Source organism: Poecilia reticulata, linkage group LG10, assembly GCF_000633615.1.
Source record: "Poecilia reticulata strain Guanapo linkage group LG10, Guppy_female_1.0+MT, whole genome shotgun sequence".
Classification (NCBI taxonomy): domain Eukaryota; kingdom Metazoa; phylum Chordata; class Actinopteri; order Cyprinodontiformes; family Poeciliidae; genus Poecilia; species Poecilia reticulata.
In genome coordinates this window covers 5270160-5293733 of record NC_024340.1, presented here as the reverse complement: position 1 = coordinate 5293733, position 23574 = coordinate 5270160, and the positions used below count along the sequence as shown (strand labels likewise).

At 41.8% G+C, this 23574-nt stretch overlaps 2 protein-coding genes across 6 annotated transcripts in view; one reads left to right on the top strand and one right to left on the bottom strand.

The window, feature by feature from the left end:
• fgf20b (fibroblast growth factor 20b) overlaps positions 1–2326 on the bottom strand; it is a 3211-nt gene extending 885 nt beyond the window's left edge. Inside the window, exons 1-3 of one of the 2 annotated variants that reach the window (XM_017306954.1) lie at positions 2221–2326; positions 628–1367; positions 239–342 (exon numbers count right to left, since the gene is read on the bottom strand). In XM_017306954.1, coding sequence (XP_017162443.1) covers positions 239–342; positions 628–913 — 390 coding nt within the window. In that variant the 5' untranslated portion in view covers positions 914–1367; positions 2221–2326. The remainder of the gene's footprint in view (positions 1–238; positions 343–627; positions 1368–2220) is intronic. The other variant, XM_008419694.2, reaches the window with a different exon arrangement.
• Positions 2327–2562: 236 nt separating this feature from the next.
• micu3b (mitochondrial calcium uptake family, member 3b) lies at positions 2563–22689 on the top strand. Of its 4 annotated transcripts, none has more exons than XM_008419695.2 (15): positions 2563–3354; positions 6385–6532; positions 8406–8437; positions 8573–8651; positions 11469–11516; positions 11603–11685; positions 12051–12122; positions 13161–13202; positions 15111–15212; positions 16584–16672; positions 16784–16955; positions 18618–18726; positions 20322–20479; positions 20687–20755; positions 21746–22689. In XM_008419695.2, exons 1-14 carry the CDS (start codon positions 3121–3123, stop codon positions 20753–20755), a joined length of 1437 nt encoding a protein of 478 aa, XP_008417917.1. In that variant the 5' UTR covers positions 2563–3120; the 3' UTR covers positions 21746–22689. The 4 variants fall into 4 exon arrangements, with proteins under 4 accessions (XP_008417917.1, XP_008417918.1, XP_008417919.1 ...); XM_008419698.2 differs by lacking the exon at positions 2563–3354 and adding an exon at positions 3366–3629; XM_008419696.2 differs by lacking the exon at positions 13161–13202.
• The last annotated feature ends 885 nt before the right edge of the window (positions 22690–23574 follow it).

Below are 23574 nucleotides of genomic sequence, written 5' to 3'. Positions count from 1 at the left end.
ATGTGACACAACTGGAATATGTTCAAACTTAGCATAAAGCAGAAACAAATATTCAAGTTTAAGTAGTATAATCATTATAAAACATTTTTATAGCATCTCACATTTTCTCGGCAGAAGGAAGAATTTCTAATTTCAAGTTCAAGATATGAAAAGTCATCCTCACTTTTCTTTCTCCTTCTAAACACGCATTTTTTTATTTTATTTAATCAACATTCATCCAAGGAGATGCGGTACTTACAGAGCCATAGAGCTCCCCTTTGTCGTTCATCCCCAGGTACAGYCCGCTGTCCACTCCTTTTATGCTTATCAGTCCCACAGCAAGGCTTATGAATTCCAAAATACCTGCAGAAGAATAACACAGTTGTTCTGCGCATGATCAAAGAAGCTCAGAAAAATCTGGTTTCCAACTGCGACTCCGACTGAATCCGGTCAGAATATTCCCGTGACTTGTTTGCGTTTTCGTTAGTTTTATGTTGACTACAATTGGAATCTGTTGTCTGCGTGATTGGATTATACCGACTTGATCGACGTGACTAGAACAGAAAAGTGTCGCGTGAAGAGTCCTGACCTGACATTTGCTGTGAACTACAGCGCTCTGAAAACGCCGATATGGATTTTAATATTTACCATGGCGACTGTGGTCCTTTCTGGTCCCCTGCACCGTGCCGTCCGGAAGTATTTCCAGATGAAACCCCGTCCTGCAGTACAGCTGCCGCCTCCTCAGAATGCCCTTTAAGTGCTTCAGATCCGGCGTGGTCGGCAGGTACCGCCTGTCCCCGGGGGCGAGGTGGTGCTCCCCCAGCAGAGTCGGCCCGTCCCCGGGAGGCGTGAGGACGAAATGGGAGCCGACGTGAACGACGCCGTCGATGCCGTGCAGGACGCCTCCAACTTCCCCGAGAGTCGCGGCTGCCATCGCGTCAGGAGCGGAGGGGTGGGAGGGGTAAAGTTCAGCAGRTACACGGAGGTCCGGTGGGAGCGCTCTGGCGTAGCGGCGGACCTGGATGCCGCCTATTGCATGTTTGTGTCCTCCGTTACTTAGCGCACGTCCCCCCGCGGCGGCGCGGGGAAAACACTCGCCGCTTCCCCTCCGCCGCAGAGAGAGTTGGTCGGATGGAGGCGGGCTGCAGTCAGCGGCCGTCGGCGCTCATGTTGGACACCTGTCCGCAGCGTCGGCCGGCGGTACGCCTCGGAGGAAGCGGTCGGTGCTGGCTGCAGGTGAAGCAGTCCCTGGAGGTCTGAGCTCAAAGTGGCAGGGTTGGTGAGGCAGGTGTAAAAACCACAGCGCTAGTGATGGGCGTGCCCTGGCAGGCGATTTTTAACCCCCCTTCTCCTGAGGCACGGAGTAGAAGAGACACGGGAGACATGGGCTGGTGGAGGAAAAAACACTACAGCTGTTTAAATTTAAACCAAGCATCGACATTAGTTTAGGACTCATCCGACACTCTGTTTTTGTACGGAAGAGGATCGGGGCCACTGAGGGAAGAAAATAAAACCCACACACACAAAAAACCAAAAGGATACTGAGATTATTCAGAATTCTGAGAAGAAAAATCTCAGTAAATTATAAAATAATCGAAGATATATTTGATTCTAAAGCTTTAGCTCTCTAGGAGTCATCAAGTTCTGCAACTTTGTTTGTGAGCCTTATTTTTGCCATAAAGTGAAACTCATTGAGATTGAAAGTCTGTTTTATAAGAGTGTCCTGGTCAGCAAAACCAGATAAAAACAAGACATTTCAAGCTGTTCAAACACGACTCTAACAAAACAAATCACACAAAACATCTACAGTCAGTGGTTTCTGTCACTTTGTGATTCTAGAGACCTTCGAAACTATTCGATGAAACCGTATCCTCAGTCTTTAGATCCTTCCAGTAATTAGGTGCGGGATATTTAACAGCTTTCTGTCCTGGTTTTTGGTTCACACAGAGAAAAAACACATTGGAAATGAAGGCTGTAACCACTTGAACTCGTTTGGATATTATAAGTGTGAAGCTATTGAGGCGATTGACTTTAGTCAGACCATCCGCCACCTGAGTAAAGATGATAATAGTGAGTTAGCCCTTTAAGATTTGATGGTCTGCAATAAAAAAAAACAATGGACCAACACAAGCAGGTAATGCTGAAACCTTGCTCTGTGACTTCCATTCTTCCTCTAGAATCTAGTAACGATATTAAATATAAACATAATATAAAAAAAAAAAAGTGGGATCTGAATCTCACCTCATTTTCAAGCTGAATCCTGGTACAAGGCATCCATCCATTTTCTTACACCCTTGTCCCTAGTGGGGTCAGGAGGTGCTGGTGCCTGTCTCCAGCTAACATTCYGGGCAAGAGGCGGGGTCACCCTGGACAGGTCGCCAATCTGTCGCAGGGCAACACAGAGACACACAGGACAAACAACCATGCACACACACACTCACATAGGGAGAATTTAGAGAGACCAATTAATCTGACAGTCATGTTTTTGGACCGTAAGAAGAAGCCAGAGTACCCGGAGAAAACCACACATTCACAGGGAGAACATGCAAACTCCATGCAGAAAGATCCTGGGCCAGGAATCAAACCCAGAACCTTCTTGCTGCAGGTATAAAAAGCCTTAAAAATAACATTTGAATAAATATTTCCAAACTCGCAAACTATGTTTCATAGAAGTTACCTTAAGTGTAGAATAACACTAGCCAGATTTGACCTTTGTTTTCCATCCTGGATCATGTTCAATGCAGTGAAAAAGCCTTTAAATTTATAACATTATCATTTAATTTAGTCCGTTTTCTTAATTACTTTTTGCCATGTTTATAATTATTTAGTTTGTCTTACCACAATGAATCACAATGAGACAATAAATAAAGATTAAATAAAAAAAAAATACATATTTAGAATTTTCACAATATGTATATTTTAGAAATCACACACTGACTTTTCTATAACCTTTAAAAAGCATAAAATAATTCCAGTTTGACTCCAAGTGTTTGATTAGCAGGTAGTCCAGAGTTGCTAAAAGCAGTGAAGTAGCGCTTTTAGATGAGCGCTGAATCTACATGACGCCCCTCATCTCGTCTCATCTCAGCGTCCCCACCATTTCTCGCGATGTCCGAGATGTCAGAGCCAGAATAAACAACCATGGCCGCCGCACTGCGCAGGCTGGTCGCTTCTCTCAGGAACGGAGCGCTTCCTCAGCAAACACCGTCAAATGGCAGAAGGACGCTTAAGGTGGTCGCAGCCGGCGCTTGTGTCGCAGCCGCGGGCGGCGCTGCGGCTCTCTACTGCGGCTCGCTGGTCGGTGTGAAACCGAGGAGCCGCGTCGAGGCTCGGCTCGTACATCTGGCGCTGCCGACCGTCTCTGCTGCTGATAAGGTACCGTGAGGACGTCCGTCACGCAGCTGACTACGTTCAACTCCGAAACAGTCTGGAGTTGAACGCCGACAGCAGCACTTTATCGGCTATCACATTTTTTGGAGATGAGGTGAACTTTTCTTCGGCTGGTTGTTGTCTCTTTCGGGAGCTATCCGCGACCTTTGGTGCTGAAAAGACTAAACGGTCATCAGAGCTCACGTGACCAAGTGGTTTTTATTGAATCCCTGACGCTTTTGTAAACATTGTTCACACCGGAAATGGACAAAACATCACAAGTAAGGTGACACGCGGAGACACTGCTGATGTTTTAGTATTACACTGATGCACTATACATTAATCGCTCAAAGTTTCTAAAACAAAAATATTTCAGACCGGATGTATCAATATACAAAACATGTCATTTCATTGGAGGATGGATATGCTGTATCACATAACTGTCAAAGTGGAGGATAAGTTTTACATTGATGCTAAACAATAAACATACTTGTTGCTGTACTAGAACACAATAACTGGAGCAACTATTTAACATAAAATGATTGCACAGCTATTTTTTTAAAAATAGACTTTGATTATTTGCTAGCTAGAAAAAAACTTAGCTGCACTTTACTATAATTTGTTAATGGATTTATTGTTTATTGTATACAGGTCTAATCAGAATGCACAGCGCATCGGGATTTGCTCCATGTAGGTCTGCATAGTTCCAGACCAATCAAGCATACTGATCTCTAGAGGCTGTGGTCTCTTTCAGTAGGGTTTTACAACCTGCCACAATGGAGCGAAAAAATGGTTTAGAGGGTCAAAACAACAGGTTTAGAGTGTGGGATTAATCTCCAAATATCCTAAATCTGAGTCCAATCAAGTGTTTGTGGGATGGTCATTGGGTGGTTATTGTTTTACAGCGTAAAGATTTCAGCCTAAGACCGTCCGGGTATTATTACTGTGTAGGAAAAGTAAGCAAAAATGTCATGAAAAAAACTGACCTTGATTCAGTAACAAAGTAAACCCAGCGTCCTTCCTCCCAACATACAAACCTAACTGTATGTTGAACTCTAGAGTTTTCATAAAAGGCCTTTTATAGACACATGAACAGAATAAAATAGTGGTAACATCAGCTGTACAGTCTGTTTCGGCCATCTTTAAAACCTTTACATGGTGCTCTACAGCTCTATTTGAACTCTTTGCACTATTTCTCCAAACTCGTGTAGCCGCGTAATTAGATAAGATCCACCAAAGCTCTGGCACAAGCTGAAAATGCTCGGGGACTAACAAAGCATGCACACTTAATTCCCTGCAGAGCAACAGTTTCCTTGTTGGATATTAGTCGGTATGAGCCGGGGATTGCTGCCCGATGTCCTTACACAGAAGCTATCCAGGGACACAAGAAACTGGACACTCTGGCTTGGCAGAGGGCCTGATATTTGAAGAGAYGGGGTGGGTAGTGTCTAGAGGAGGGGGTTTAATGGTTAAGCAGAGGGGGGCACACATTCCCTAGGTGTTTGCAGTGTGCCCAGTGGATCTGGCGGTGGGCCACCTGACAGAGAGATCCACTCTGTCTTCACCAATCCAGCCGACTGATCCGGCTGGGTCAGAGCAGTTGTAGGGACATCTACTGTGCTAGGATGAAAAAGAAGGCATGCTGCCCATTACTGGACCAAGAGAGGCATTTCGTGACAAGGAAAGCTTCAGGGGATTTTGTAAGGTGGATCTTTCAGACAGTGTTATCGCTGAAACGAGACAGTGTTTCTATGAGCTGTGCAGTGGGGAAAATCAGTATTTGATGCACTACGGATGCGTCAAGTTTCCCCACGTACAAAGAATGGAGGTCTGTCGTTTTTATTGTAGATATACGACAACTTTGAGAGACAGAATTTTCAGAAAAAAAACGTGAAAATAATGTATAATTTTTGAATAATTAGTTTGAATATGGTACAATGGAGAAATAGAACTTAGTATTTACTGCTGGCAGTAAATACTTACAGAAGTTAGATATTTCCAGTAGATGTTGACCAGGTTTCACTCGGCAGCAGGGATCATTCCTGCACATCTCCTCCAGATCTTTCAGCGTTCAGGGCAAACCAGAGTTTCAGTTCCCTCCAAAGACTTTCTTTCTGTTGAGTACAGGTCTGGAGACTGGCTAGGTCACTCCAGGACCTCTGTCTGACGAAGCCACTCCAGAGTTAACCTGGTGTGGGTCACTGTCATGCTATAAGACACGACCCATCTGCAATGAGGGAAGGAGGTTGTTACCCAGAATGTTATGGTACATGCTCCCATCTACCAGAAAAGTCATGCTTCAGAAAAACGTGAAGCATGACTGTTCAATACTTCACGTTGGGGATGGTGGTCTTGAGACTGTACTCATTCTTCTTTTTCTTCTTCCTCCAAACATGGTGAGTGAAGTTTATACCAGAATTAGTTATTGTCCTGTAGACCATCCCAGCCTTGTGCAGGTCTACAGTTTTCCCTCTGGTGTCCGTAGACAACTCGTTGATGTTGCCTTTAAAGTTGAATGGGGTTCTCCAACCCTTATCCTTAAGATCTCCTGTCTCACAGGTTCTTGATGTATACCTGCTGTAATCCAGCTGAATCAGACAATTGAATTATGTCTTCAGCATGCTATCAACTTCGGTGAAGTCCTGATAACGAGCCATTAATTTGATTGAGGTGTGTTGGAGCAGGGTTCTGTTTAAAATCTGCAGGACAGTAGATTTCAAGGACTAGGGTTGGAGACACCTGGTGTACAGGTTGGAATCTGATTTACTACAGGTGTCTTCTATACAGACTAAATGTTCAAACAGATAAATTACTACAGGTAATGTAGAGGATAGGAGGGTTTCTTAAACTGTGAACCAGACGTTTTTCTGGTTGGTAGGAGATCAAATACATATTTCATGCAATAAAATGCATAATATTTTCTGTGATTTGTACAATCAGTGAAAACCACAGACCTCTCCATTCTTTGTACGCAGAGAAGTTTTAAAAATCAGTGGCCTATCAGGTGCTTATGTTCCCCGCTGTGTGTGTTTCCAGGCGAAGACCTACGACCTGGACGATGGGGACGTTTATATGTCGACCTATGAAAACAGATTCCGGCTCTTCAGCTCAGTGGAGTGTGAGGGCCAGCTCTACATGACTCCTCTAAACTTCATTGAGTCCGTCACTCTGAACGAACCAAGGAGTGAGTAAACCTGTAGCACTCAGTTCATCCCCACTGATAAACTAAATACAGGAGTCAGCTAAAATGTAAATGATGTGCCCTCATCTAGCCCTCTATCCAAGATAGGGATTATTTCACTGATAGTAAACTCTTCTTCTCACTTAACACAATGTGGTGTTATCATTTTATGTACAGAGTTCAAAAATTAAAAAGAAGTTGAACTTTTTGGCTGGCATCCAATCAAGCACTATTGTAGGTTTACTTTTGCAAAAATCTCAATTAAAATACATTGTTTCTGTTGGTTATAATGCTAAAGGGGCAGTATTATGACACTTTTTGTAGCAATCAAGTAACTTTGTTACCTTCAGTTGTTACAAAAATGCTACATATATCAAGTATGACTTAAGCAACAGTACTTGTTGCTGTACACCAAAGCAATGATCGCAGCAGTTTATGTAATTAAAAATAATTGTACAGCCATTTTTTAAAGAGGCTGTATTGTGTTTTCCAGCCACATATATAATGCCATTTTGTAGCACAACTGTTACCTTCTGTTGTTATATATATGATTTAAAAGAAATTTGACTTCATAATTCAACTCCTTGAAATTGGGCCTCTGTCTCTTTAAGAAGCTCCCGCTCTTTCTGAAACTCCGCCTTCAGGAAGTCATCAACTTGGCTCCTCTATTAACCCTTTAACAACTTTTTACCAGCATTGAGCTGAGAAGCAGCTCCTAACGAGCTCAGCTGATGCTCAGCTAATTGCTGCTGGCTAGTCTGAAGGAGCTGTGGGGGAGGGYTGATCTGTCCCACCAAGCCTTTTGATTGGTTGACACGAGATATTAAAGGATTTCTCAAACAAGCACAAAAGTATCAAAGCAACCATCCAGGAATGTTTTGGATGAGATAACAACATTATAACATGATGTAAAGCTCAAAAAACATCAATTTTACACAACACTGCCTCTTTAAAATATGTTCCAAAAGTTCAAGAGGCGTGGATACTTCAGGAGGGCGCTGTAAAGTGTCCACTGTCAACTCCCGTTTGCCTAATTATACCTCTATCAAAACAGATCCCAACCCTCCTTAGTTATGCAACGCTCTAATAACAGTTTTACCAAACGCTGCTTCCTGGAACATTCCTGCTGCTGAGAGCCTCTGAAGTGTCGTCGGACAATAAGTCAGGGCTTGAAGTGCTTCAGTCATAACACCTGCATAAAGATAGGCATCTTAACCAGCAACCCTACTTTTATGGCTCATTTATGTGGCAACAAACTTGCAGGGACCCACAGAGAGCGAATTACTCTGCGCGGATGCCGTAAATGTCACGATAAGACAGTKTTGCCCTGTGATGTGTGGCCGGCCGTAATGTGCTGGGTGGGGCTTTCCCCCGACAAACAGCAAACAGCACTATAACACGTAAGGCCTCATTATCGTCACGTCGCTAATTGCTCATTTGTCGTAAAATGATAGTTATGGCCCTTTACGGCGGTGTTGTGGCGGGTGTTSAGGAGGGCGAAATAGACGGAGGGAAAGGAAAATCACAAGACTACTTTTGAAAACTTTGTCGCAAAATTTGTTCACATAACGTTTTTCAGCTTAGGAAACAAGGATARAAATTGATTCTGTCTTTTAAATGTTTCCCTAGAAGGTTGTTGTTAATGTTATTAAAAGTTACCTCCCAGTCAGATATTTTTTAATAGCGACACACCTCTCTTATCTGCTGCTTTTACAGGCCACTGGAATGTGTTCGTCGTGATCCGCAGCATGTGTTTCTGTCCATGCAAACACCTGTTTTCACTTTTGCTTCACAGATTTCTTTATAACCCTCACTTTTTTGTTTCTTCCCCTCCTCTGCAACCCAAAACATTGACTTTGACTCTTTCTTTGTTCAGGTAGGAGAGGATGGAAGTCCCTCACTAAAAAGGTGAGTTTTGACTCCATCAAAGCTTTTGAATCTCCTCTTTATCTGTGCAAAGCAGCTGTAATTACTGTAATGCTGACAAACGTCGACAAATGTTGGGATTACTCAGCGATCCGGGATTTTCTTCTATTTCCCCAGGAGTTAGACAAGGTGCTGTCGGATACTCCGCCTGTTTGGAAAGGATCATCCAATTTGTTCAGAAACCTACGAGAACGAGGTATACCCCCCACCCCTCTCGCGTGATTTACTTCAGACACAAATCCCTCCAATGTAAATAATTCCCGTTTGCACTTTTTTTTAAGCTGTCGGGGTCGCCTCATTCAGAGGAGTCTCTGCTGTCGTGCATGTCTGGGATCCACAGCAGAATGCTGTCTTATCTCTCCCTCAGTCTGCTTGTAGATATTCCCAGCTAGACCTTAAATGAAAGAAGCAAGGGTTTAATGTTAARATGCACAAAAATGAAGTGTAGAAAAACTGAAATAAACCAAATCAACTGAAGAGTCCTTAAACATGGTTTACCTTTTTAGGTTAATTAGACTAAGAGCTTTTAATTTGTAATCAAGGACTTTTCTGTTTCCCAGGAGTCTAAAGATGAGATAACACAGARGAAGAGCTCTCTCTCCAAAATGGAAAAGACAAGAGAATATTTCACTATTATGATRATGAGTTTTGTTCATTTTACCCACCTGCTACGTTACCGCAGCACCTGGGAAAGGTATTAATACTCCTTGACCTGTTTCACATTTTCAGTATACGCCACCTAGGGGTTGTATGTGATAGTGTAGCCTAGTGAAATGGAAGAAAAATAACATGAGTTTCAACATAAAGATTTGAAAAACGTGGAGTTTGGGTTTGTTTCGGCCCCTTTTACTTTGATTCCACTAAATATAATAAATATAACTGCCTTTGCGGAGGTTCACCTTTCAGGACACGATGGCCCTGGATAGCTAGAGCTGCAAAATCAAGAACGAGATTCAAATGATAATCTGCCAAGTTGTGAGTCTTGAAAACTAATRTTGGACAATTTTTGACTTTTGAAACTCCACAAATTTTCTGAGATTTTCTAGCATTTTTTTTTAACTTTCACACTCAGAAGGTTTCAAGATTTTTTTCTAGAAACCTAGATATTTCTGAGTTTTTGGTGAAAATTYACTCCGTTTTTTTCTTCTATCAACATAATAGCTGTACTATTGTACTGAATAACTGATCAAATAATCAAACTTTTAATATTTAAATATTACATCATCAGACGGATCAAAATATAAAGTTAAGATACAATTTTGGTATTTTTAAGACCAAAAAAAAAAAAAAAAAAAAAAAAAGCTAGCAAAGGATTTTTTTCCCCCCAAATCATTTTTTTCCCAATAAGTAACTTATGAAACTTTAACAAAAACAGAATATTTGAATGTGAATTTTTGGTTCAAACATGTTTGTTTTTTTCATTCAGTGGGTAGAAAATCCAGAAATTTTACTCAAGTAAAAGTCACAATACTTCATAACAAAATTACTCAAGTAAAAGTAAAAAGTTCAGTGTACCTTAAAAATACTCATAGAAGTAAATTTTTTCAAAAAAGTTAATGTAATTGAGTAGATGTAACTACGTTACTATCCAACTCTGCTCATTGACACTGGCAGCCATGATGTCTCTGGATTTAGATTGTTTTGGGTCAATAAACGTCCTCAGTAATCTGGTTTTATGGCTTTAAAAAGCATTTTTGTAACAGAGAAAATACTTTAGTTTCCCCTGCATGCAGGTTGTCACAGTRTCTTTACATGAACTCAGCAGTAAAATGAGCGAAACTCCTTTTAAGCACTCCCACCTGGGCTTCACCTTCCCCCGTCATCCTCGGTGTCTCAGGTGAACTGTTCCGCTCTCTCCCCTGTTGCTTTAGCTAAGTGCCGATGCCGGGATTTGGGACTTTTAATCCTGCTGTTAAACACTACAGCTTTGTCAGGCCAAAAAAAAAAAAAAAAAGAGAGAGAGAGAGAAAAAAAATTGGCTTGATCTGCGCACAAAGCGCTACTTTAGAGAATGAGGGCGCTGTTTGAACCCTGCTGTGTCAAGACATGTCCCGTCGGCCACCGCGGACATTACGAAGCCAGGGAATAGCATTGGATTACATCTCCGGGACTGCCACTCCGTATGAAGTGTTTCTGAGGAATTCTGTCTTTGTATTGTCTGAAAACATCTACTTGAGCTGAGAGGCGGAGTGAAGGTGTGTGGTATGGAGACATGGCAGGAATCTTAAGAGATTTCTTCTGAAGTTTAAGCTCCAGAGCCTGTGACGGGTAGAGAGAGAGATATGTTGTCAACAGAGGAACTATAACGGAGTTTTTATTTATTTAATAAAATTTGCCCAATTAAAAGCCGAAAACCTTTTATAAGAGCGTATGACAGCAACACCGTTTTCCCTCAAATGACATATTTTGTTTGTATTGTCGTTTCTTCTCTTGGGTGTTCTGTCTTTCTCCGTTCCAGAGCTCTTTTCCCATAACACCCCGGTCAGTCACCCGGAACTATCTGCGCTCGATTCTCTATCATCCCCCGCAAACAAAAGCTTGGGAATGCTTTCAGAGGCAGGAGGGAGAAGCCTCCCCGAGTCGGCTGAGATGTCTCCCTGACACTTTACTCTTCCAGCCTCCGTGTCGCGCAACAAAGGCCCGAATCGGCCATCCTCAATCAGTGACTGATCACCAGAGAATGTATCACACCGCGTCGCCCAACAGAACCTGTTAGGGTTTTTTTTTTTTGTCGTCCTGACGGGTTGGCTCGGTTGTAAAAGCCTCGTGTTTGTGCGAGGGGAACGCCGAGCGTGAGGTAAAAGGCACCTTTTAAGATGTTATCAGGAGATTACTTACGTCTGGAGGCGTGCCCTTGTTTCTGTGGACGGCTTACTCACTTTGAACATCTGTAAACACCTTGGGCTAACCGATTAATGCCACCCGATGCCGCCCCGGGCGCAAAATAAGGGGGAACATTCTGGCTTTTGTTTCATGCTTAGCCTCATTTCCCCCCCTCCTCTCTTTGTTCCAGGTGCCATCAGTTACACAGAGTATCTGTTTCTGCTCTGCATTTTAACAAGTCAGTATTCACCCAGACCGAGTCCAGCACAATGATGCTGACAAAGCTCTTGATGCTTTAAGTTGTTCCTCTCTTTTCAATGGCAGAGCCCCACGCAGGATTTCGGATCGCTTTCAACATGTTCGATGCAGATGGCAACGAAATGGTGGACAAACGGGAGTTCTTGGTGGTATGAYCTATGGAGCTACATTGGGGCCATAATGTTTGTTAAATAGAAGGGAAAARGCTGAAATAAGAAGATACTTGATTAAAWWWWWTTTTTTTTTGAAAACGGATGTGAAACTAGAGAAAATGTTTAAAAATAACTTCAAATTCAATGTTTTTTTTYYYTKKTTYMAWWRKTTTWWTTYMAAMYTTTTTTTACTTTCAAAATAATTTTTCAAAAATTAAAATCTTATTAAAATTTTTGTAGTGTCAGCTTTTTTATATTCTTTTTAACAAACTTTATGGCCCCAATGTAGCTCCATATAGACCTCATCTTGACAGCAAAGTCTTCTRTACCGACTTCTCCTTGATGTTTGTTTCCTKTCTTAGCTGGAGGAAATTTTCCGTAAGAAAAAGGACAGAAAAGAAGTCGCTGATGACGTTCAAAGGCTGGAGGAACAAGTAAGTTTTTGTCCATTTTGGTGCTATTACACATGGAAACATTATTTCTATAATGATTTTATAGTTCGGACACAAATAATGGGTTGATCTCTTAATCTTATTGCCTGTTGCTACTGTTGGGGAAATATAAGATATCAAACATGTTTACTGTAAACTTAGTGTTTGTCACTTAAATAGCGTTCTGTTTTTAAATTTCCAAAAATGTTTTTTAATTTTTATTTTAGTTTGCTACTCCTGTGAAGTTAAAATCAAGAGCTATACTAACACCTGTATGATGTAAGCTAATTCCAAAWGATGCTAATGAAAGCGGGTATGCTGCACACATTGAGTAGCTTAGGGATGATAAAACATCTGGCGTGTTTATGGGGGGACTAGGGTGAGGCTYAGGGCCCCAGAAAGACTTGGGCCGGCCCTGCTACCATCCTCTGACTGAGTTGCTGTGGTTCCTATCTGCTTCCATGTTACAGTAGTTGACTGTTGAGGTGCAAGAACATTGCAGAAAAATTAACTTATAGCACAGGTAGCATCCTATCACGATCCCACGCCGGAACAGTTCTTTCATCAACTTGCAGCCGTCCTGGAGGGAACGGCGGCTGCACTGGGGTGACTGTGGTCATACAGGGTAAAACATGCCTGAGGCTTTTATCTCCTTAGGCCTTCTTACGCTACATGCAGGTGGATGTAAACAGACGGGCTGAGCAGAGCGATAAGAGATACTCTTTGAGGTCTTATCGCGCTAAACAAACAACGCAGCGGAGCTCACTCCTCCAGGGCAAACGTTAGCATCTCTGGACGGCCTAGAATGAGTCTTACACCCGTATGAGTATCAAAAAGATCATTAGAAAGGGCACTTTAGATTTGGGAACATGTCGGGAGACAAGCCTGAGAGCGGAAGGGTTTTGGTGGATTCAGGAAAACTTGGGACCGTTTCTAATCTCGGCTGACGTTTAAAGTCCCGTCAAATTGGTCCGACGGCTTCGAAAACTCATCCTTGTTTTGACAAATGCATTGASTTTGCTTCTCTCCTTTGCATTTTAGAGCCTGCAGCTTTACGGTGACCGCAAATCCCAGACGAACAGTGTATGTATTGTTCTTTTCCCCGTGAAGGAAAATGAACCGTTCTGCTTGTTGCATGGCTTTTTCTCTTTTTTTTGGATCCATTCTTCCCAATCTGAGCGAATGACAGAAAACACTCGAGCTGACACCATCCGCACTTCTCCCTGTTAACTCAAGATAACCTCAACTGCATTTGCTGAAATTAAAATATATCACCCTGAACATCAATATCACCTGACATATTGCCTCTGTGTGTGTGTGTGTGCGCGCGTGTGTGGTAGAGCAGAAGATACAATACCGATGATTTATGCTCTCACCTTTTGACAACACTGGGCAACAGATTCCACTTCAAAACGCCYCCCTCCTCTTGCTGAAGACTGACACTGTTTCTGTCTGGACCCACATGTTTCACAGCTACYGTGGCATTCAGGTTCAGGTTACCTTTTCAGACGGGTTTGACCATGAAGCTGCCAGCAAGTCAGAAGAGGAAGCATCAGCAACGCACGAAGGCTTTGGTTTTAATTCTTGCTACTTTATTTCAGGCACTTCTCCAGAGTTCAGTCAGATGTTTTCCAGAACGCGTTCAGCGACAGGCCCGCCTCCGGTGCCGCGGCTGGGTTTTCCCCCTCRGCTGTTTCAGGACAGGGTAGGGGATTGGTGGGGGGCAACATCGGGGCAACAGAGTGAGTTGTTACGYAATTAGTTGCGGGATTGCGCTGTAAATCTCTGCTAAAAAAGCAGTGAGGCGCAGAGAAAGAGCTAGTTTGAATCAGGCTCCGAGGGATTCGAATCCAAACCGGATGCGTAAATATAATTAATTAGGAGATCAAGCGAGGTGTCAGCCGCAGCTAACTGTTCAGATTTCTTGTGTGTGCATGTTGAGCAGAAGGCAGGAACAAAAAAAAAAAATCCAACACACATTGTTTTGGTGTGGAAATCACAGTTTTGTGTTTCTCACCACACACTCAGAAAACAGATACCAATTACTCTACAACATAACAATAACAGCCAAATTATTCTCAGCAGTTGTGTTTGACAGCGAGTAAACTGTAATGATAATAATAACCAGGTGATTTCGCATGATGACTTCACCGAGGAAAATATAGCGGCTTGTTGCACCAAGAGGCACATGTGGAGCAGACGAGAGAGCAGAAACAGTGCGGCAGATCTAAGTGTAACCCCATTTCACACAGCGGCGCTCCAAATGGAAAGATCTTGGTAACCCGCGTTTACGTCGCAGCTCAGCATCCAATCACGACTCTGACGGGGCTCAGGCTGCACAAAGCCTCGCTCAGGCCTGGTGCTCTGCATGGTGTGGACATGTGCTAGCCATGCTAACGCTGTGGCGCCTGGCCAAAAGGCTGCACGCATCGCTGCAGAACAGGCTCGTGTCAGACCCACGCTGCTCCTGCATGCGCCTCACATGCGTCTGTGCTCTGAGAGGCAACCCGCACTCCCTCGATGACATCTTGTTTGTTTTTAAATTATTTTTCACTGTTACAAACTTGAATGGTTCACAAAACGTTGTGTTTCATTGTGAAGTGGAAGGAAAAAATGGTGCACTGTTTTCCAAGTTTTTACAGAYAAAACAATCTGATAAAGTGTGACAAAGCATGTAAATTCATCTCCACTTACTCTGGTGYCCTGAAATAAAATAGAGCACCATCATAAAACCGAAGGCAAAGTGAAACATGATGGCTCTCCAGACAGTCGGTTTAACTTAATTTGCTGATTTTTTTGTTGTGTTTTTTTTTGTTGGTCTGATTTGTAAAAACACAGAATAAAACATTGGAGGTTGTCATTGCTAACTGTTAGCAAATTGCTAAATAACACTCTCCTCAGCCCTCCTGCCTCTCACTTTGTGCTTCCTCTAAAGTGCTAACATGTACGAGATGTGTTTCATCCTCCTAACCCGCTGTGCTTCACCTGCAGTCACAGGTTCGTAAAAAAGACGCCCAGCATGCGGCGACCCCGGGCATGTGGGATGTTCTCAGGCGCGGCACGAGTCAAGTTCTGTTCTCTGATCTCACCGAGGTAGCTGGTGAYTCTTTAAGATTCAATGATCACATAGAGAAACTGGACTAATTAATGTTCCTGCTTTGTAAGGTAATACTGATGGCAGGTTATTGTTTCCCTAACTAAGTCAGGATCCACACAGGGTGTGGCATGTTTAGAAGCATGGCATGCGTTTGGATCATGAAATGAGAAAAAATGCCCACAAGTGATTGATTTCTGAATTATTAACTATTATTAACATGCTTGACGTGTTACAGGCAYGTCAAGCATGAGGAGCTTGACGTGCCTGTAACATCAGGGCGTCCACATGTCCTTAAGTCTTAAATTCATTTATCTAAAATTAAGGCCTTGAAAAATAATARTAATAAAAAGTAAGTTGATCTTAAATATGTTAATCACTAGTCTTAAATTTGTTGTATCATGACTATTTGATCTCATACTACGTTGCTTATTTTTCTCGCTTGTCYGTCAGGCCAAGCATCTGGAACTGCAAAATTGCCACAAATCGCTACTTCTGCTCCACATCTGGCTAAGAAAAATCACGCAAAAAAATGCAGATTTATGACTTAGGATGCCATAAAATACAGCAAAAATCCCATCAAAATTCCACTTTTTACACCGTCATAAGACTATATCCTGAAGGCTGAAAACTATGCTGTTTATTTGGGTCATTGAACTCTGCTTTGAACGCTGTTAAAAAAGAAGTRGCGTTCATTGACCTGAATAAACGGGTTGTTTTTTGACATTCAGAAGTTAATCTTACAATGGCGTCAATAGTGCCATTTTTACAGCATGTCTGCTGTATTTTGTGACGTCCAAAGTCATWATCCAGTATTTTCTGTGGGACTTTTTAGCTCGACGTGGAGTAAAAGTGGTGATTTGTGTCCATTCTGGCCTTCCATACATGCAGACATCTTCACTGTATTCTGTAGCTCRAGGCGTTTGAGGCTACTGCTAACTAACTGTTAATGTACCCTTGCTAGCTAGCTAGCTTTTTTACATCTGTCAGGGTTAAATGTAGATTTAGTCAGTTGGCTGGGCGGTGTTCATCTTTGCCACTTCTGTTGCCAACACGTACAATGTTGCATACATTCTGTGCAAAAAGTTTGTACGTGCTATATAAAATATGTAATTTTATTTTGTACATTTCTGTTATAAATTTCATTCATGATTATCTTAAAAAGCCTTAAATTTGAGCTAGTGAAACCTGAACAGGGTATCTACGTGGTTCAATAATACTTCATTTTGTGTGTTCTGTATAGAAAATGTCTCTATTTCTTTTGGTGTTAACTTTGCTGAAAGCTGTGATGCTCTGCTGTATTTTTAAATCGGAGCTTTTCCAGATTTATAACCATACTTTGTGGTGACCATTTTTACTCCCTCTTGTAGCACGTGGATGAGAAAACGGAGACGACGCTGCTTGTGCACTTCTTTGGAAAAAAAGGCAAAGCCGAGTTAAAATTTGAAGATTTCTACAAGTGAGTTAAGAAACCTTTAATCTTCAACGTTTCTTCGATRGAATAATTACCTACTTTTCCACCGTAAGGCCATAAATCGGTCTCTGTTAAGTATTTGTCGCGCTCATTCAGGTTCATGGACAACCTGCAGACAGAGGTGCTCGAGATAGAGTTCCTCTCTTCCTCCAAAGGCATGCCCTTCATCAGCGAGGAAGACTTTGCTCGCATTCTTCTTCGCTACACAAACGTGGACGACGTCAGTGGGTACATGGAGAACGTACGCCACAGCATACCAGATGAAAAGGTGGGACTTTTCTTTAAGACTCACTTTGCTGGTCCTCATTTGCTCAAATTAAGAAGTGAAAAATTAGATCCAAGGTAAAAAACTGAGTTTTCTCTTCTGTGGAGTTCCATCATATCAGCTAATGTGTCTAAGAAATTATTTTAAAAATGAATATCTGTCTTAGTTTTATTGCCAACTGCAGTGCTTTTCACCCGTGAAGTGCAACCGTCTCCCTCCATAAGTCAGYAGTAATTAGAGTCTAGCTAGACGTACTTCAGCTTAAACTTTTTTCCATGTACTCTTTGAATCTGGCATGTACGGAAAAGCGGAAGAAAAATATGTTGTTTTTGCAGATTACCATAGATTACGCATAAAGCACGCTGCTGCTGATGCCGCCATCTTTGCTTAGCCTGGCTGTGAGAAGTTGAACACCTGAAGCATTTCTTCTGCCTATATCTCCCAGAATGCTGTGCGGTTCTGGACCAGAGTTCAGTGAAATCATTGAACATTCTATCGGATCTATTGATATTGATCTGTTGGTCTATTGGTCTATTGGTCTATCTATTGGTCTATTGATATACATGCTGTTATTGATTTATTGTCCTTCTCTGACCWAAKYKMWGWRMWRMMAWASCWKMKCYSCTMMMYWMARTATTAGATTATAAATTTTAWCCTGAACTCCTGTGAGACTCCAATCTTTACATTAAAAAATACCCAGCTTTTTTTTTWWATCTAAACGACCTCTAACYACTTCGTTCATCAGACACAAGCGATGCATTTCCTTCCATTCTGCCTTTTTAATTTGAATGTTTTCTAAAGGTGTTGGWGTTGCTGGACRTGGAAACGTTTAACACCGTCTCTTTGGATAATGTGAATTGGCTGTTGAGTGAAGCAGCCTCATTTCCCGCCCTAATGCGCCTCTCCTCTCGGCACCCCTGACCTCCGTGAAAAAGCTGCCGGCAGCCCCTCAGCCGCCTCGAGTAGCCTGTTGCTAGATCTCCATTGACAATCAAGTGGAACTCGTCGTCACGCTAAGTGATATTTTATTTTTCCCCGCGTTGTTAGAACAGCAAAGCGTCACAGATTAGTCATTACTCCATTTGTTAGGCGCTGTGTGTTGTCTGTTCCCCCCCRCCCCTGTCCTTTGAGCCCCCGGCGGTAAGAAACGACTAGTAGCCRCAGGATGGTTGAGTGGACATCAATGGGTTCAGCGTTTGAGTCATCAGCCGAGCCTGAGATGTTTGGGGATTCATCACTTTTGTTTTTGTTTACTCAAGTATCAGGTTAATCTGCCTTAGAAAAGTCTGCAAGCCGCCTGACCTCTTCCCAAACACCTCAAATTCCCCCCCCCTCGTCTCCCCGCTGCTGACAGCTCGGCGTGTCCATACTGCGCTGGGAAAATCCAGCAATGTATACTTTGTCTGTTTGGGTGTGTTATCTATCTGACAGCCTCAAACTTCCCTTACACACACACACACACACACACACACACACACACACACACACACACACACACACGCTAAAGGGATTCCTTTGGAGAGATGAAAGGAGCCCGATTATGTTTTGTGTGAATTTTGGCACCGTCCTCTCGCAGGAGCGTTGACACATGGAGCTCGTCTGCTCCATCATCTGCATGCTGGATAAAAAGCGCAGGTACGATTTCCGGGTCTTTCTGTTTTTCAGGGGATCAGCTTCGAGGAGTTCAGATCCTTCTTCCAGTTCCTGAACAACCTGGAGGATTTCACCATCGCCATGCAGATGTACAACTTTGCCCACCGCTCTGTCGGTCAAGGTAAATGATCACAGCCTCGTCATTTTAATGCCAGTTTTTAAGAAAAATGTGTTTGAAAGCTTTAGATGTTTTCTTGGAATTTAAATACAGCTTCTGTAACAATGATGGGACTGATCAATCTGCAAAAACGCAAGGATTTTTAGTCTAGTTTCTTGTACAAACCTCTTTACAGAGCTTAAAATAAGAAAAGAATTACTCGAACTTTTCAGAAATATATAGGAGCTGGTTTTAAATGAATAATTTCTTAATATTTATGACAATTTACTGGTTTCATTGGCAAATTATTTCACTTATAATATGGGAAAATGTCTTGTTAAAAATGAAAAAATCTGCCAGTGTAACTTTCATGAATATTAAACAATTTTTGACGTAAAACAAACTCCTATATCTTTTTAGAAGTAACTTGTAAGTTATGTTAGTCTTATTTCAAGTTTACCAAGATATTTGCACCAGAAATTAGGCAAAAATAAGTGTTTATATAAATAAGTTTAAATAAAATACTTGATTTCGCAGTGCAGATTTTTTTTTCATATTCTCAAATTGAGTTTGACAAATGGGGGCTCGTCCGGTATCATTTGTCACAACTTGGCCCACGAGGACATGAAAAGAAAGGGAGACCCAACGATATTAAAGGGAAAAGTTATAAGTGTTTAATACATTAACAKAAGTTTTAAACAAGCAAAATACCAAACTTACTTAAAATGTGGCAGAACGCCAACCTAAAACCAACCAAATGAGAACTGAGACACTAACCAACACAAGACCTAATTCAAGAAAAGCAAACAAATTAGACATAATTAAAACAACTAACCCAACAAAAATACCAGGACTACTTGCTATGGGGGAAGCAGGAGCAGCTCCTGGTGTGAGGAGCGTCCAGGCTGGTCCCAGTGCTCCCAGTGCTCCCAGTCAGAAACTGACTCCAAGCCACGCCTACTTTACCTGGGAAACGATGAGACAGTCAATCAGGGGAAGATCGGAGTCGTCACATCAGTCAAACAAAAACATATTTTGAACTTACAGAGTTTTAACTTTACTGCTTCAGTTTTATTGAAGAATAATCAAATCGATGCCATTTTTGTATATATGCTGCCAAATTACAAAAATGTGAGTTGATTTTAGAAATTACATTTCAAGAACTTCTCATTGAATGCAGAGACATATATTCATATCTTAACAGCTCATTAATGGGTGGTTTCATTGATGCATCCCACCAAAACCGGCCATCCTGATAAGRCCCAAATAGAAAATGAGTTTGACACCCCTCTAGTATGGCTGCTWGTCRGACCCAAATCAACCACTAGCAGCCATACTGTGGGAGGCAGACAGGCYGCYGAAGAGGCCTCAAATGTGCAGGAAATAACATCCAGGAATGATTAACATTCTGCAGACAGAAGGCAAAAGTAGCAAAAGTCTCAGTAATCCTAAGAAGCTGCTAAAATGTTTGATTCATTTCAGTGTGCCACAGAAATACACATTATGCATAAAAACTCAAATTTGAAGTTTTGTCTTGTTCTAGTAACTTATTTTGTGGTGTTAATCCCTCTTTTTTTTAACAAACTCTTGATGAAGGCTGTCTCTTTTCTTTTTCTCAGATGAGTTCACCCGGGCGGTTTWCGTTGCCACTGGGATCAAGCTGAGCCACCACTTGGTCAACACCGTCTTCAAGATCTTCGACGAGGACCACGACGGCAAACTGAGCCACAAGRAGTTCATCGGAGTCATGAAGGACCGCCTGCACCGCGGAGACCGGGTGAGACGCCCTCCATGTCCCTCCCAAAGTTGAAACGGGACACACTCCTCCCTCTCCTCCATGGGCTGAGCGAGGAGCCGCGGGTGGCGTGTTTGTTACTGGATCACACCGCCACCGGCTAGATGTTGATTTGAGGTTCTACTGCCATCTGTTGGGGCAAAATGTCATCATGTCCTGCTCGCTCACTCTCATCTCACACATCCTCAGGGTGCTAAAGCAGAAGAGAAGTTTATCTCTTTCAAATCCTGCATGAAGAAGGAGCTGTCAAGCAAATAGGTGAGAAAATTTTTCACATTTTTGCCACAAACGAAGCAGTGAAAGTAAAACAAATAAGAATGATTTGTTTAAAAATAAAATAAAGCGACTCTTTTTCTGGAGCTCCAGGTAGTTTGGAGATGAGGCCCACGCTCTCCTGGCCTGAAGCATTAAGTTACACTGTAATATTAACGCCTGAACAGCTGCCACCGGACACCGGCTTAGGTCTGCATACGTGAACAGCGAGCAGTGCGGTTTAAAGCTGTATAAGTGTTTCAAAGAGAAGGCTCCTCACAGGGGGAAGGCTTAATAATCACCCTCATTAATGAGGAATGAGGAAGAGGTTRAKGCCTTTTGGGACAAAAACAAAAAAACAGGCTCAGTGAAATCAAAATCATTTTTAAAGAAGAAAAWATGGAGATAAGATTTCACATTTTCACTTTGATGATTTAATAGAGAGGAAAATGTTTACTTGTACTTACATTTGAAGACGTGGATGCACAGTGGCTCTTCAAGGTGCACACGTTGATGTTGAAATAGCAGGTTTTTATTTTTGATAGAAATAAATGAGACCAAGGTAGTTTCAAAAGCTTTTCAGTGTGAGATCTGTCCTGTACAATTCAGCTTTTACTCCAGTGTTCTTTAGCTAACTCCCATGAGCTACAAAAGAATCTGATAAACCATAAAAGACAGAAAGAGTGAGAGAAATATCATATTAGAATATTAGCCAGTCTCCTTCTGTAAAGAAACAAAAGATTACCATTTTTCAGCACAACCACAAAGTTTAAGCATTAATGCAAAATAAAAGAATGTCACTGTGGACAACCCAGTCTGTTAGATTTATAAAACTTTTATGAGGTAAACTGGACAAATATTATTCAGTGGAAGTTTATGCTTGAAGGGACGCTTCAGAAGTACGCTTAAAAGACGCTTATTTGCATCGTTTTACTTTTGACGATGAGAACGTCTGACTTCTTGAAGATGTAATAATTGTGTTTGTGTCGTCTCCAGGTGAAGACCCAGTCGCTGCTGCATGTCTTACAGTACGGAGGAGTCGTGCCTACCCTTTCCTGTGTGTGTGTGTGCGCGTGTGTGTGTGTGTGTCGACGCAGGAGTTCATGCATGCTGCAGCATCTCAGAGCAAAGACGCAGAGCTCTGGGAAGCTTCACTGACTCTTCACAGAAACTAAATTAAGAATCATTGGGACACCCAACAACTTAACTGCGTGTTAGTTTGTGTTTATATGAATTATTTATTACCATGCATATTTATTTATTTATTTATTTATTTATTTATTTATTTAACTACTCATATTTTGAAAAGGAAAACCAACAATTTAGCTTATTGGTGAGACAATTATAAAAAGGTCAGTTTCCTGCTCCGTCAGCTTGCTTTGCTCCAATCGAATCCCAACCCTGGTTCTGTTTCAGACGCAGAATGCTCATATTCTTTGTTCCCTGGTTATCTGCAGCCTCCTCCTACCCCCCCATCCCCCCACCCCCGCAAAATTACCTTTGTCCACCCCCCACCCTGAGTCCTTGTACTTCCTCCAGAGCGCCGCAGCTGGAATCCTCCAGAGGAAGCAGACCTGAACACATTCGCTCAATGCGAGGCTCGCTCACTGTTTAACCGTGGGCAGCCAGCACCGTTAATCATTTCTCAGCTGATACAGAGAAACGGCATGGACGAGCAGAAAATGTAAAAAAAACAATGTGCTTCATGTTTAAATTATTGTTGGTTTTCAAAGGAATTCATCTAAATGAGATTCTGGATGAGGAGTGAAACCTCTGTATGCGTCTGAGGATCTTTGTTGGACAAGAAAACCGTACAGTGTCACTCAGAGCAAATGGACTGTATCCAAGACGACTGGTTGCTCTACCTCGTTTCCTGTAAATCCCGGCTTTGACTGTTACGCTTTTCCACTGATACGTTTCAATAAATCCGACGTACTGTACTCCTGGGTTTTCTGCTCTCCTTTGTTACTTTCACGCAGGTCAGTTGATAAACTGGCACGTTTTTTTTTACCTCTCTCTGTGTTTCCAGCGGCAGAACAAATGATCTGTTTCAACTTCGGCCTGAAGGAAAATCATTAACATCATTAATCACATGGAAACTCGGGTTTTTGTGTGGCCGCTCCAGACTTACCAGAAACTTGTTTTTATCTTTAAATGATTAATCCAGCGGGGATAATCATTTCCCCACAACCTGGTTCCCCACCCAACGTACAAACACCAGCAGAAAAAGAGATTTTTCACGCTATAATGATTGTAGGTAGTCCTTTTAGCATAAGTGTGGATATTTTGTAGTAAACGGCAATAGTTACATCTTTAAATTTTATGTTTGCTCTATATACACATCTGTACAAAGTCCTAAATCCAATTATCTGAAATTATGAAATTAAAATGTCTTAAACTGATAAAAAAAAAATATATAAGTTCACAGCAAAATCTTACCCAGTAATTTTGGTTTAGTTGCTACAACACTTAAAATAACACTAAACTAACTTTATAATTAACTTTTCAGCAAAATACAGGAGCTTGTTTTAAGTCAATAATTCCTTACTATTTCAGAAAAAAATACTTATTCCAATGGAAAATGATTTCACTTATGGGAAAAATGTCTTGTAAGCAGGGGTGAAAGTAGTTTTAAAATCTTTGGGGTTCTATGACAAAAGTGTATATATATATATACAGTACAGACCAAAAGTTTGGACACCTTTTCATTCAGTTTTCTTCATTTTCATGACTGAAAATTGTAGATTCAAACTGAAGGCATCAAAACTATGAATTAACATATAGTTAACAAAAATGTGTTTAACAACTGAAAGTTAGAGAGTTAG